Genomic DNA, 12,943 nt, shown 5'->3' with positions numbered 1-12,943 from the left:
CGTCTTTACTCACCTAAGCAGTCCCTCACTGTCTACGTTGCTATTTGTACCCATGCTAAGGAGGTATGCAGCGTATGTACTCTATACTCTGATGTAAGGAGTCTGCAGTGTAGATGTACCTTTAGAGGCACTGATAGAATCTACATTTATTTTGATCTATCTGTAATATTTGGTCTAGATAATACTTAGTCATGCATGCCATGAGTGCAGGGGATTGGACTAGATGACGTCTCAAGGCCCCTTCAAGCCCTATGATTCTTTTTATAAGCAAGCTACCACCATGGCAACCAAGAACTTTCATATCCTATCAGGTATCATAAGTTATATCATTCGTTATGCCCACACATTCACTAACCTCTAAGGGGGTGCGTAGATTCTTATAATCATAGATAAACACACTCCCCTCTACTTTTCCAATGTCTCTATGGTACTGGGGGCTTGGGTGAGAATTAGATGGTTGACTGAAACCTAGTTCAGGTAAAAAGTGATGTTGGCTGAATTAGGAAAATATCTAGAGATAATAGCAGATGTGATACGTTTTCATTAGGGTATTCTTGCCTATTTTTAAAATGAAGTTTGCAACCTTCACCATATAAATAAAACCTGTAAGTTTCTGTATGCCCAAATAGGATCAATGGACAAACGTTCTTTTACTTATCTGTGCTTGACAAAGGGGTCTGACTGTTCCTTATGCATGTACACCTCCCCAGACACTCAGGTCTTCTCTACCACCAGGCTGGATTACTGCAATGTGCTCTACGTGGAGCTATACATGAAGATGTCTCACAAATTTCAGCAAGTGCAGATTCAGCTGCCTTTCTTTGAAGGGTATTACAAATGATGCATATTAGCCTACTGTTCCATAGACTACTAGTCGCTGCTCATTTTTGTTTCAGGTCCTGGTTACCTTAGACGTGGCTTTCCGCCCCGCCCACCCTCCCCCCCCTTTTTTGGGGGGTAGGTGGCTGTGTGTGTGTGTTGTATGCAAACAGTTGGCATCAACTGGGACATCAAGCTGACAGTTTCTTAGCTTTTTACATCTGGGAACTGGTAACGTATAAGAGGGCCTTTAACAGTGGTACTGGGTCCCCCATTAACTGTATATACCTCACAAGCCCATCTATTGACTCAAGCTTTGCCTGATGGATAGGGTGTGAAGGATCAGTTTTAGATTAGAGCAGAGTCTTTTCAGTTTGGCTTTGTCTCACTGAAGAATTAGTTGTCTGGGATTTTTATAACGTGTTTGTCTATAGAAAGATTTAATAAATTGGTTTTCTAGCCAATTTCACACTTTTTCTGTATCATAGCTTAACATTTTTATAGCGCTCAGAATTGCTTTCTAAGTGTAGAGTGGGTGGGTCAAATCCTGGTCACTGTACCCAAGCAAATATTCCTAGACTCTTCAATATAATATTCAATATTAATATAAACGAACAAGCAAGATTTGACCCTATATTCCTATTTTTCCATTTATAAAGTGTCTCAAGTAGCATTTAAATGTTACTTATTCTGACTGAAACAAGATTACCATTACATGGTACCATTTTTAAACTCAGTTCAACTAACATTCAGAGATATGAGAGGGGAAATTTACAATGATACCTAGATTTCAGAGCTGGACGAGGAAATAATGACAGGAACAAAATATCCCTCTAGAAGTATGTAAAACTGATTTTTAGGAGCTGTCTGTGTTTTTTCTGAATTATATAATCTAAACATTATGACATTTTAAGTATGGATCTCAGCTCTTTTCTAAATTATTAATTTAAAAGTCTGACAAAAATGAAGCTAATATAAGCAAAACAAATTAGAACCCTTTCAACTGTTCGTATATATGTGCTGAGGGGGTCAGATATGGAGTATATGTTTCTTTCTTTCTCTGTTCCATGCTTTAATATTTAAAAGGTACCAGTTATTTGCTGTAACATTGAGATGTGAGAGCAACTTAGGGCCAAGATGTACTTTGCTGAGACAATACTTGTTAAAACTTATTTAGCATTTTGTCTCCTTCTGTAAATCTAGTGGTGGTCTGTACCAGAAATTAGTGAAGTATATAAAATCGAAGAGCACAGTTCAACTTTTCATTCTTTAATCTTTTGAAAGAATGGATTTGAACACCTGCAGGAAAGAACTAAAAACCTTCATTCTCTACTGTAAGCAATCTAAAACATTATTATTAAATGCCCACATCCCCACTCAGGATCAAGCTCCCATTGTGTAGAACCTATATAACTATGTAAAAAAGATTAGTGTAATTAGACAAAGTAAACAAAGACAGATAACGGGAGCAACAGTCGAAGGTACTTCAGATACATTTTTTAATTGTGGTTTCCTCAAGCCATATTCCCATCCTAGCCCCACATTCCTTTTTTTTCCTCTGCACAGTCACATCAACCAATATGCTCCCCTATTGTTGAACCAACATGCCCTTCTTTCACCCCAGCCATCTCACAGAAACTTTAATATAATAGGAAGTATTAACCTAAATAACTTTCAGCTTTTGTTTTGTTTTTAATGCCAGGTATCTCCATGTTTCTCTGCATCTCTCTTCCAGGATCAAGCTTTGTTTAGTCAACCCCATATTGCCCCCACTTCTCAAACTTTCACAGTTTAGCTCAATTAACAATTCTGTTGACTTCAGCAGAATGTGAAATCATCTGGAGTCATTTAGAGCATGCTTCCATTACACTATAGCAGCTGCCCTAAGGCAGCAATAGCCTCCTTGGGCCATTGCCCAGGGCAGGAGGAAGCTCATGTGCTCCTGCCCTTGTATTTCAGGGGACAGAGGATTTGGGAGATGAGAGGGTGTCCAACAGGTCTAGACTGGCCTGTTCTCCCTGCTGCTCTTTCTGGATGGCTACCTCTGTACCTCTCCCATCAGGGGAGCAGGGCCTTGTGCGTAAGGCTACATTTATGTCACAGAGGTCATGGAAGTCACAATCTGTAACTTCCAGGGACCTCTGTGACATTCTCTGCTTCAGCCCCTGGGACTGTGGGACTCTGGAGCAGGCAGTCAGCAGGGCCGTAGGCAGGGTTCTATCAACAGCAGTGACAGGGCCCCCTGCAAGGTTTCAGCAACAGGTGACAGACTCCTGTGGGGGCCCTCCTCAGGGTTCCAGCGATGGGTGACAGCCTTGCAGGTGGGGGATGCCTTGGGTGAGCTGCTGGGGGTGTCCTGTTTTCTCTTTGGGAAATAGGTTACTTGGCAGCTTCCAGCTGCCACGGGTGGAAGGAGAACCCCACAGCTCCCAGCCACCACAGTGGCAGAGGAAACCAGGAGCCACAGCAGCAAAACTCAGACAGGCCACGGCTTCTGTGAATTTTTGTTTATTGCCCATAACATGTCTGTGACTTTTACTAAAAATAACCATGACAAACTCTGTAGCAATGATTGCACTATTTAGAGAGAATCCTATATCCTTAAGTATCAGAGGGGTAGCCGTGTTAGTCTGGATCTGTAAAAGCGGCAGAGTCCTGTGGCACCTTATAGACTAGCAGACATATTGGAGCATAAGCTTTCGTGGGTGAATACATGCATCCAATGAAGTGGGTATTCACTCACAAAAGCTTATGCTCCAATATGTCTGCTAGACTATAAGGTGCCACAGGACTCTTTGCTGCTTTCATATATCCTTGTATTTTGTCTTCTAACAATGCCAACAAGAACACTATCTGTTGTCTTATTCCTTAAACAGAACTCTCTTGAGGGAGATGAACATGTAAAGTGTTCCTCCCACAGAATTTAAAGATTTGATTCATTTGCTGTTAATGCATCCTGATTTATTTGCGGTGACCTAGGTAAAACAAGATAATTTGGAGTAAAAGTTGAAATCCACTTGACAATTTAAATAAAAAGACCAGAAAAAACAAGGACATTCACATGCAACTATAATGTAGTAACTTTAAGGCTAATGCAAAAATTGACTAAAGAAAGGAAACAAACAGCTAATGTTTAACTGCAATTGCCAAACAAAAAATATAGTTTAAATTTAAATGAAGGTTTCTAAATTGTGCACCACTCATAAAAACAGCTTGAAAAATGTTAACCCTTCTTCAAGGAGGCATGCAGTTTAAGGGGACTGTTGGATCTCCAAGTGTCCCTGAAGTCCCAGGAAGGCTATTCATCAGTATTTGGCAAAATAAATGAAACTATTTTTCTTGTATGTGAAATGTCACAGTTCCCAAACCCTTTGTGATTTCTAGATTGAATCTATAATGTGCAACTACATTGGACTCCCACCAGAGAGAATTCAAAGCTCATCTGTTGCAGAATGCAGCCTAACTGCTTAATGAAACTGGCTACTCCTCAGACTAAACTGGCTTCCTTTTTGCTTCCAAGTGCAATACAAGATGTTGATACTGATCTTTAAAGCTCTATATATAGCTACCTGAGACTGTGACATCACCTCTCTCCTCATGCTCTGTTGAGGCAGCTAAAATCAACTAACTACATAAGTTGATTGACCTAGAGGAAAAAGAAAAAGCAGCTGTCAGCCAGCAGAGGGAAGCCACAACCTGTACTAACTCTCAGGCCTGGTTTTTCATCTTTCTGCTAAGGAACAGCTTCAGAACTGGACATGGATGGATAACTCTGCCTAAATAAAGGATTATAAGGTAGTGAGAGAACTGAAACACTTTCATCTTCCACAGGGCACACTTTAGTTTCAACTCAGAATTAAAGGGTTAAGCATACACCATAGTATGTTGTTCTGAACATTCCCAAGTGCAGGTATATGATCAGTCTCAGGAAATTTAGAATTGTTACCCTTTATACATGTACATTAAAATGAAATCCTCTTCCCTGAACTCTCCTACAACCAAAGAAATTATGTACATTAAAAATCTAACAGCAAAACACTTACATGCCAACTTCTTCTTCACTGGATAAATGCATCACTAACAGGGTGACATGTAAGGAGCCATAACGAACCATTGCTTGGGAAAACCTGTGATCCTTTTGTACTACTGTGTCTTGGACAGCCTGAATACCTCTTGTAATCTAAAAGACAAGAAATATACAAAAACAAAACTAGTCATCATAGTTTTTTCTATCCAACAATACAAGCAAGAAAAACAAACTCACTAAAATGCTGGTAATAGCTCACCTTAAACGATCACTCTCGTTAATATGTATGGTAACACCCATTGTTTCATGTTCTCAGTGTCTATAACTCTCCCCACTGCATTTTCCATTGAATGCATCCAATGAAGTGAGCTGTAGCTCACGAAAGCTTATGCTCAAATAAATTTGTTAGTCTCTAAGGTACCACAAGTACTCCTTTTCTTTTTGCATAAAAACTGTTCAAGCAGACACAAGTTTCATCATCTTCTTGACAGAGTTTTGTTAATCTGCCTGAGTAAACTCAAAGTGGGTAGGAAGTAATGGAGTTGAGTCATTATTGTACGGCTGGACATCCCAGAGTCGGGGCTCAGTAGCAGCTTGTCCTAGGAAGCACGATAATTCCCAGAACAGTTTTTAAGGTAGTAGCTCTCAACCTTTCCAGACTACTGTACCCCTTGCAGGTGTCTGATTTATCTTACATACCCAAGTTTAATCTCACTTAAAAACTACTTGATTACAAAATCAGATGTAAAAATACAAGTGTCACTCACAGCACACTATTACTGAACAACTACTTTCTCATTTTTACCATGTAATTAAAAAATAAATTTGAATATAAATTACTTACATATTAGTATATACAGCAGTATAAACAAGTCATTGTATGAAATTTTAGTTTGTACTGACTTTGCTAGTACTTCTGATGTAGCTTGTTGTAAAACTAGGCCAATATCTAGATGAGTTGATGTACCTCCCTGGAAGACTTCTACATACCCCTGGTTGAGAACCATTGGTTTAAGGTGCTCCACTCTTTTCCCCCGTGCTGTGCTGTCAATATCCTAAATTAGAGGCTTCTGCAAGAACTTCCTCCACCAGCCTATGATAAACCTCATGATGCAGTAGGGGATGAGGGACTACAGCCAGCTTTTACAGGATTTTATATGTAGCACACAAATGAGAATTCAGTAAATAATGTGCTGGGCCATTTGAGTTACAACTCCTGAGTTTTTTCTATTTGAGGAGAAAGCTAGATAGTACCCATTCTTCAAATATATTTTTAGGAGTTTCTTTATACAGAATATTGATACAAACTGTTAAAATACTGTCAATCTGCTTGTTTTTAAAAAAAATTAACTTTTTCTTTCTATCAGCAACTACACAAAGAAATGCTTGTATGATAAATTTTGTCCAACAGCCTTTACTGCACATGAAAATACAATAATCATCATGGTTATTACAAAAATTGCTACACAGCCTAAATATAATAATAGTGAAAATCAAATCAAACATAGTTGATTTACTATAATCTTGAGTATTTGGTAAAATGAGTAAGTAATTTCTTGAATTAAACAGATTATCATCTATCAAACACTACAGCCAAGCGAACCTCTATGCAAATCACCTAAAAGAACCAATTTAGAAGACCTCAAAATGACTTTGAAATCTATAAATTAAAGCTGTGTAAAATGGGGGTGGGTGTGCGTGTGTATGTGTGAGCACAGCTGAGTAGCCCAGAGTCAGGGCTCAGTAGCAGCTTGTCCTCAGCAGAAGCATGATAATTCCTGGACTACACACATGCCAAATTTTCATAACGGAAGAGTCTGCTTTTGGATTTAAAAAGAAAAACCTCTTCACATGCAAATCTTGGCCTCTCACTTTATATTAAAAACTTTATTGATGCTGAACACCCTCTCCCAAAGAAAACAGTGAGAGATGTGAACATTCAGCACCTTTCATGATCAGGGCCTTTAGACAATCTCTGCTACATGAAAGCCTTTGTCTTTATGTGCCATGTACTTCCTGCGGCACCGTATATATAAGTAACAAATTAGAACAGAAGGGGAGTGATGGCAAAGAAAGAAGGGAAAAAATAACTTGCCTAGTAAAGGAAGATGTCGAATGTCATCTGAAATTTTTTTTTCCCCAGTGTCTGATCATAAATTACACTGCAGTAAGATTCTACTAGTATTTCACCTCTGTCACAATTTGGCACTTGCATTCCCCCAAATAAATGACACTTTCACTGAATTCTCAAAAGATATGAAATATGTAGTTTCACAGTTACACAAAATGTTGATGAACATGATCCCAGATAATTGCAATTTATTTACTGCACAGATAATACTTAATGTCATAAACTGGAGAAAAGTGCAATTATCCCAATGGGGAAGAGTCCAAAGTATAAAGATGGAGTGGTCCATCATTTCAATTACCAGTTTACTCAGTTTCTGATTATAGTTTCCAGGAAAATTTTCAAAACAGAAAATAGTTTAATTTGTTCCTCCTGAGAGACAGCAAAAGAAAAAAATGCAAGCTCACTTATAACAATACAAGCCCTTCAGGATACAGAAGATATATGCTTACACAACTTGGAAGCTATTATCAAGACTGTCCTGGCTCCAAACAAACAAAACCCCAGATGTTTATTAGTGAACAAGGTCAATTTCAAAGATGGCAGACCACAGCTGGGTCCAGAGGCAAGCCACAGCTAACCTTGCCATCAGAGAATGAGCAGGGAAGTAAGAATTGAGATGCCCCTCGGTTTCAAAGTCAGAAATGGGAAAGAACAGCTTTGAGGGTCAGCATTCTACACTAGTGGTTCTCAATCAGGGCTACGTGTACCCTTGGAGGTACTCCGAGATCTTCCAGGGGGTATATCAACTCCTCTAGATATTTGCCTAATTTTACAACAGACTACATTAAAAAAAAATAGTGAAGTCAGTCCAAACTAAAATTTCATATGGACAATGACTTGTTTATACTGCTAGTGATCTCTCTCCTGCTATCCATCTCCATCCTGTGACAAAACAGAGGCTAGGGACACCATTCCTTACCAATCCTGGTTAATAGCCATTAATGGACTTAACCTTCATTAATTTATCCAGTTCTCTTTTAAACCTGTTATAGTCTCAGCCTTCACAACCTCCTCAGGCAAGGTGTTCCACAGGTTACTGTGCACTGAGTGAAGAAGAACTTCCTTTTATTTGTTTTAAACCTGCTACCCATTAATTTCATTTGGTGGCCCCTAGTTCTTATATTATGGGAACAAGTAAATAACTTTTCATTATTCACTTTCTCCACACCACTCATGATTTTATATACTTCTATCATATACCCCTTTAGTCTCCTCTTTTCCAAGCTGAAAAGTCTTAGCCTCTTTAATCTCTCCTCATATGGGACCCGTTCCAAACCCCTAATCATTTTAGTTGTCCTTTTCTGAACCTTTTCTAATTCCAGTATATCTTTTTTTAGATGAGGGGACCACATCTGTACGCAGTATTTAAGATGTGGCTGTACCATGGATTTATATAAGGGCAATAAGATATTCTCCGTCTTATTCTCTATCCCTCTTTTAATGATTCCTAACATCCTGTTTGCTTTTTTGACTGCCGCTGCACACTGTGTGGATGTCTTTAGCGAACCATCCACGATGACTCCAAGATCTTTCTCCCGATTAGTTGTAGCTAAATTAGCCCCCATCATATTGCATGTATAGTTGAGGTTATTTTTTTCCAATGTGCATCACTTTACATTTATCCACATTAAATTTCATTTGCCATTTTATTGCCCAATCATTTAGTTTTGTGAGATCTTTTTGAAGTTCTTCAGTCTGCTTTGGTCTTAACTATCTTGAGCAGTTTAGTATCATCTGCAAACTTTGCCATCTCACTGTTTACCCCTTTCTCCAGATCATTTATGAATAGTTGAATAGGATTGGTCCTAGGACTGAACCTTGGGGAACACCACTAGTTACCCCTCTCCATTCTGAAAATTTACCATTTATTCCTAACCTTTGTTCCCTGTCTTTTAACCAGTTCTCAACCCGAGAAAGGATCTTCCCTCTTATCCCATGACAACTTTATTTACGTAAGAGCCTTTTGTGAGGGACCTTGTCAAAGGCTTTCTGGAAATCTAAGTACACTATGTCCACTGGATCCCCCTCGTCCACGTTTGTTGACCCCCCTCAAAGAACTCTAACATATTAGTAAGACATGATCTCCCTTTACAGAAACCATGTTGACTTTTGCACAACAATTTATGTTCTTCTATGTGTCTGACAATTTTATTCTTTACGATTGTTTCAACTAATTTGCCTGGTACTGACGTTAGACTTACCGGTCTGTAACTGCCAGGATCACCTCTAGAGCCCTTCTTAAATATTGGTGTTACATTGGCTTTCTTCCAGTCATTGGGTACAGTAGCTGATTTAAAAGACGGTTACAAACTATAGTTAATAGTTCCGCAATTTCACATTTGAGTTCCTTCAGAACTCTTGGGTGAATGCCATCTGGTCCCGGTGACTTGTTACTGTTAAGTTTCTCAAATAATTCCAAAACCTCCTCTAGTGATACTTCAGTCTGTGACAATTCCTCAGATTTGTCACCTACAAAAGACAGCTCAGGTTTGGGAATCTCGCTAACATCCTCAGCTGTTAAGACTGAAGGAAAAAATTCATTTAGTTTCTCCGTGATGACTTTATCGTCTTTTAAGTGCTCCTTTTGTACCTCGATTATCCAGGGACTCCACTGGTTGTTTAGTAGGCTTCCTGCTTCTGATGTACTTAAAAAACATTTTGTTGTTACTTTTTGAGTTTTTGGCTAGCTGTTCTTCAAACTCCTTTTTGGCTTTTCTTATTACATGTTTACATTTAATTTGGCAGTGTTTATACTCCTTTCTATTTACCTCACTAGGATTTGACTTCCACTTTTAAAAAGATGCCTTTTTATCTCTCACTGCTTCTTTTGCATGGTTGTTAAGCCACAGTGGCTCTTTTTAAGTTCTTCTACTGTGTTTTTTAATTTGGGGTATACATTTAAATTGAGCCTCTATTATGGTGTCTTTGAAAAATATCCATGCAGCTTGCAGGGATTTCACTATAGTCACTGTACCTTTTAATTTCTGTTTAACTAAACTCATTTTTGCGTAGTTCTCCTTTCTGAAATTAAATGCCACAATGTTGGGCTGTTGAGGTGTTCTTCCCACCACAGGAATGTTAAATGTTATTATATTATGGTCACTACTTCCAAGCGGTCCTGTTATAGTTACTTCTTGGACCAGATCCTGCACTCCACTCAGGACTAGATCGAGAGTTGCCTCTCCCTTTGTGGGTTCCTGTACCAGCTGCTCTATACATTATACACTGAAATGTAAGTACTATATTTATATTCCAAATGATCTATTTTATAATTGTATGGTAAAATGAGAAAGTAAGCAATTTTTCAATAATGATGTGCTGTGATATTTTTGTATTTTTATGTCTGATTTTGTAAGTGAGTCATTTTTAAGTGAGGTAAAATTTGGGAGTACACAAGACCAATCAGATTCCTGAAGGGGTACAATACTTAGGAAAGGCTGAGAACCACTGTACATAATCTATACTATTCCAAAGGAAAAATATTGTTACACAGAAGTATGTTTGTGAGCCTCTGGGAAAAGTCCATCCCTAGCATGTCCCTCTTGAATTCAGCTAACCAAAATTAAATGCAACAAACAAGGTGCAGATGTGCGACCAATTTGCAGGCTTCCATTTTCAGGTTTTATTATTTCTGTTTTAATACAGCCAAGTACCTAAATTAACTCTTTTGAGCAGTGTGATACAGATATCTGATATGTTAATTAAGCCAAACAAGACTCCTCTTAGATCTCTCATATCTAGTGATGAACCCATTAATAGATAGGAAATGTTTAAATTGTGTTTCCTATTGTACATTACCTTTCACTTTTCTACATGAAATTTCATCTGACAATTTAATTTAATTAGATCCTTCCAGTCTTCTTCACAAACCTTGGTAGTTTTAATTCAGCAAAATAAATTGTTGAATGCAGATTTCAATAACTCGCTATGCACCTCCTTCTCCAGATTAAAGTGCTAAAAATAAATGTTTCAAAGGAGTCTAATTATGATCCCGTGATCATCCTCACCGTTACTATTCAGAATTATATATTGAAGTTATCAAATAACATTATTCTTACCTGCAAGAATTTGGGTTTCCTGCATGCAAGAATAATGCTAAAAAGTTAATACAATACTGATTACCTTTAGAGTTGTAACACATCAAGTATAATCAATTTAATTAAAATCTAATCTTGAGGACCTAGAAACGGCATCTTCAGACATATAGCGTATCAGTTGAAATTTAACCTCATCCAAGTAGATTTACCAAAAGTGATGGAAACAATTATTATTCTTCATTTTAAGTATTTCTGTAAAATGTAACAGAGTATGAAGTTAAAATAAATGGAGCATCATATTTTTCTTCCAAAGATTCAAAACACCATTAAAATAACAGCAAGAGAAATCTCTCCGTCACAAGCAGGATAACTCACTAAATGTTTCCTGAAAAATGCCCCCTGCAAAACTGTTCCTGAATCACAGGGGTCTTTTTCACTGTAAAACTAAAAAAATGTAAGTAAAATCTTAATTCAGAAAGGCTCGTACTATTGCCTGGAACACCTCAGAAGTAGTGAAATGAAATTTTCACAAAAGGAAGCTCTTTGTCCATCGTCTGAAATGGCAACAGTAGTTAGAAGCTCCTCTCTGTCTTTACAAGATCTCATGTGTATTCGTTGGAACTTTTCCATTCAGGATAAAACTACCATTATAAAATCCAACCAGCACCTCCCACTTCCAGTGCAAACCCTACATCTAAGAAAGTTACAAACAGAACTTTATAACATAAAAGCTAAGAATGTCAAAGTAAATAAATAATTAATAACCCCCATAGCAAATGATCTGAGACTTAGCACTGCTGCTATCCTCACAATTATTGTGAATGACAAATGAAGTCAAAAAAAGGAATGACCAACTTTAGGCACCATGAAAATGGCTGCAGAGTTTAGACCTTTCTGCTTTAACAACAAAAATTATTTAAATCCTATAAGCAATGATAGGAGCACTTTTTTTTCAATTATGATATATCAATTTATTCAACCACTACACTAGCCTGGCAATTGTTATATATGAGAGCAAAAATGAGGAAGTGAGAGATTCCAAATTCAGATGGTGTAAGAGATCTCATTTCTTCATTATCTAGTGAAAGTTGTCTTGGAGTCTGATATAATTAGTCATTGTAATCTTCCTCCATACTGACACCTAAGAGTGGAACATTTCACCATAACTTTCATACCTAGTTTGGTTTTATGAAATTCATTTTCAGCCATTATTCAGAATTCCTCAATACCAGGGTCTGTGAGTGAGTATATAGCACAGATGCAATTCCACTCTCTGGATGACCCTCAAAACACATCTGATGGTGTATGCTAACAAATATTTTTAAAAATCTAATTCAGACCCTGTATTCAAATATTGGTTTTGACAGTACGACTTTTACATCTAACACTGTATCTTATTTTCCTTGCTGAAGCCACAACAGGTACTCAGAACAGCCATATCTAGCAAAACTTCGTGTATATGTCAGCTAGTGAGAAGCAATCGTGCTCAGCTATTACTACCTTAACTAAGACAATGCATGCTAACCATGAGAAAGAGAGACGAGGTAGGTGAGGTAATATCTTTTATCCCTATCTCACCCACTTTGTCTCTCTAATATCCTGGGACCAACACAGCTACAACAACATTCTAAACAACCATGAGATACATGTTCTTAGAGATCCTAATGTATGTCTTGAAACTGCTTGCACTGCATGAAACTCCGACAATCTCTCAATTTAGTTAAGAATATGCATCAACATGCTTATTAAAAACATGTGAAACTAATAACTGCCTAATTGACTCTCAAGCCTATATATGTGAACTGGATGGATTTAGATTTTCAACTTTAACCATCATTGCTTGTCCCAGAGTTCTGAGCAGTAACAGCATTGTCCAGTTCTTCTTCAGACGGTCAGTTATCACAATACCCTGTCTTATGGATGGAAGAA

At 37.8% G+C, this 12,943-nt stretch overlaps 1 protein-coding gene across 9 annotated transcripts in view; it reads right to left on the bottom strand.

The window, feature by feature from the left end:
- The window catches only part of AKAP7 (A-kinase anchoring protein 7), a 148,438-nt gene that overhangs the window by 121,317 nt on the left and 14,178 nt on the right, over nucleotides 1-12,943 (bottom strand). For all 9 annotated transcript variants that reach the window (XR_005292145.2, XM_038396896.2, XM_038396894.2 and 6 more), the window contains one exon: nucleotides 4,863-4,999. Coding sequence is in view for 8 of the 9 variants with exons in the window: in XM_038396896.2 (XP_038252824.1) it covers nucleotides 4,863-4,999 (137 nt within the window). In the remaining variant the exon portion in view is untranslated. The remainder of the gene's footprint in view (nucleotides 1-4,862; nucleotides 5,000-12,943) is intronic.

Source organism: Dermochelys coriacea, chromosome 3 (assembly GCF_009764565.3).
Source record: "Dermochelys coriacea isolate rDerCor1 chromosome 3, rDerCor1.pri.v4, whole genome shotgun sequence".
Classification (NCBI taxonomy): Eukaryota; Metazoa; Chordata; order Testudines; family Dermochelyidae; genus Dermochelys; species Dermochelys coriacea.
Note: the sequence above shows the minus strand (reverse complement) of the source record. Positions and strands in the feature narration are given on the sequence as shown.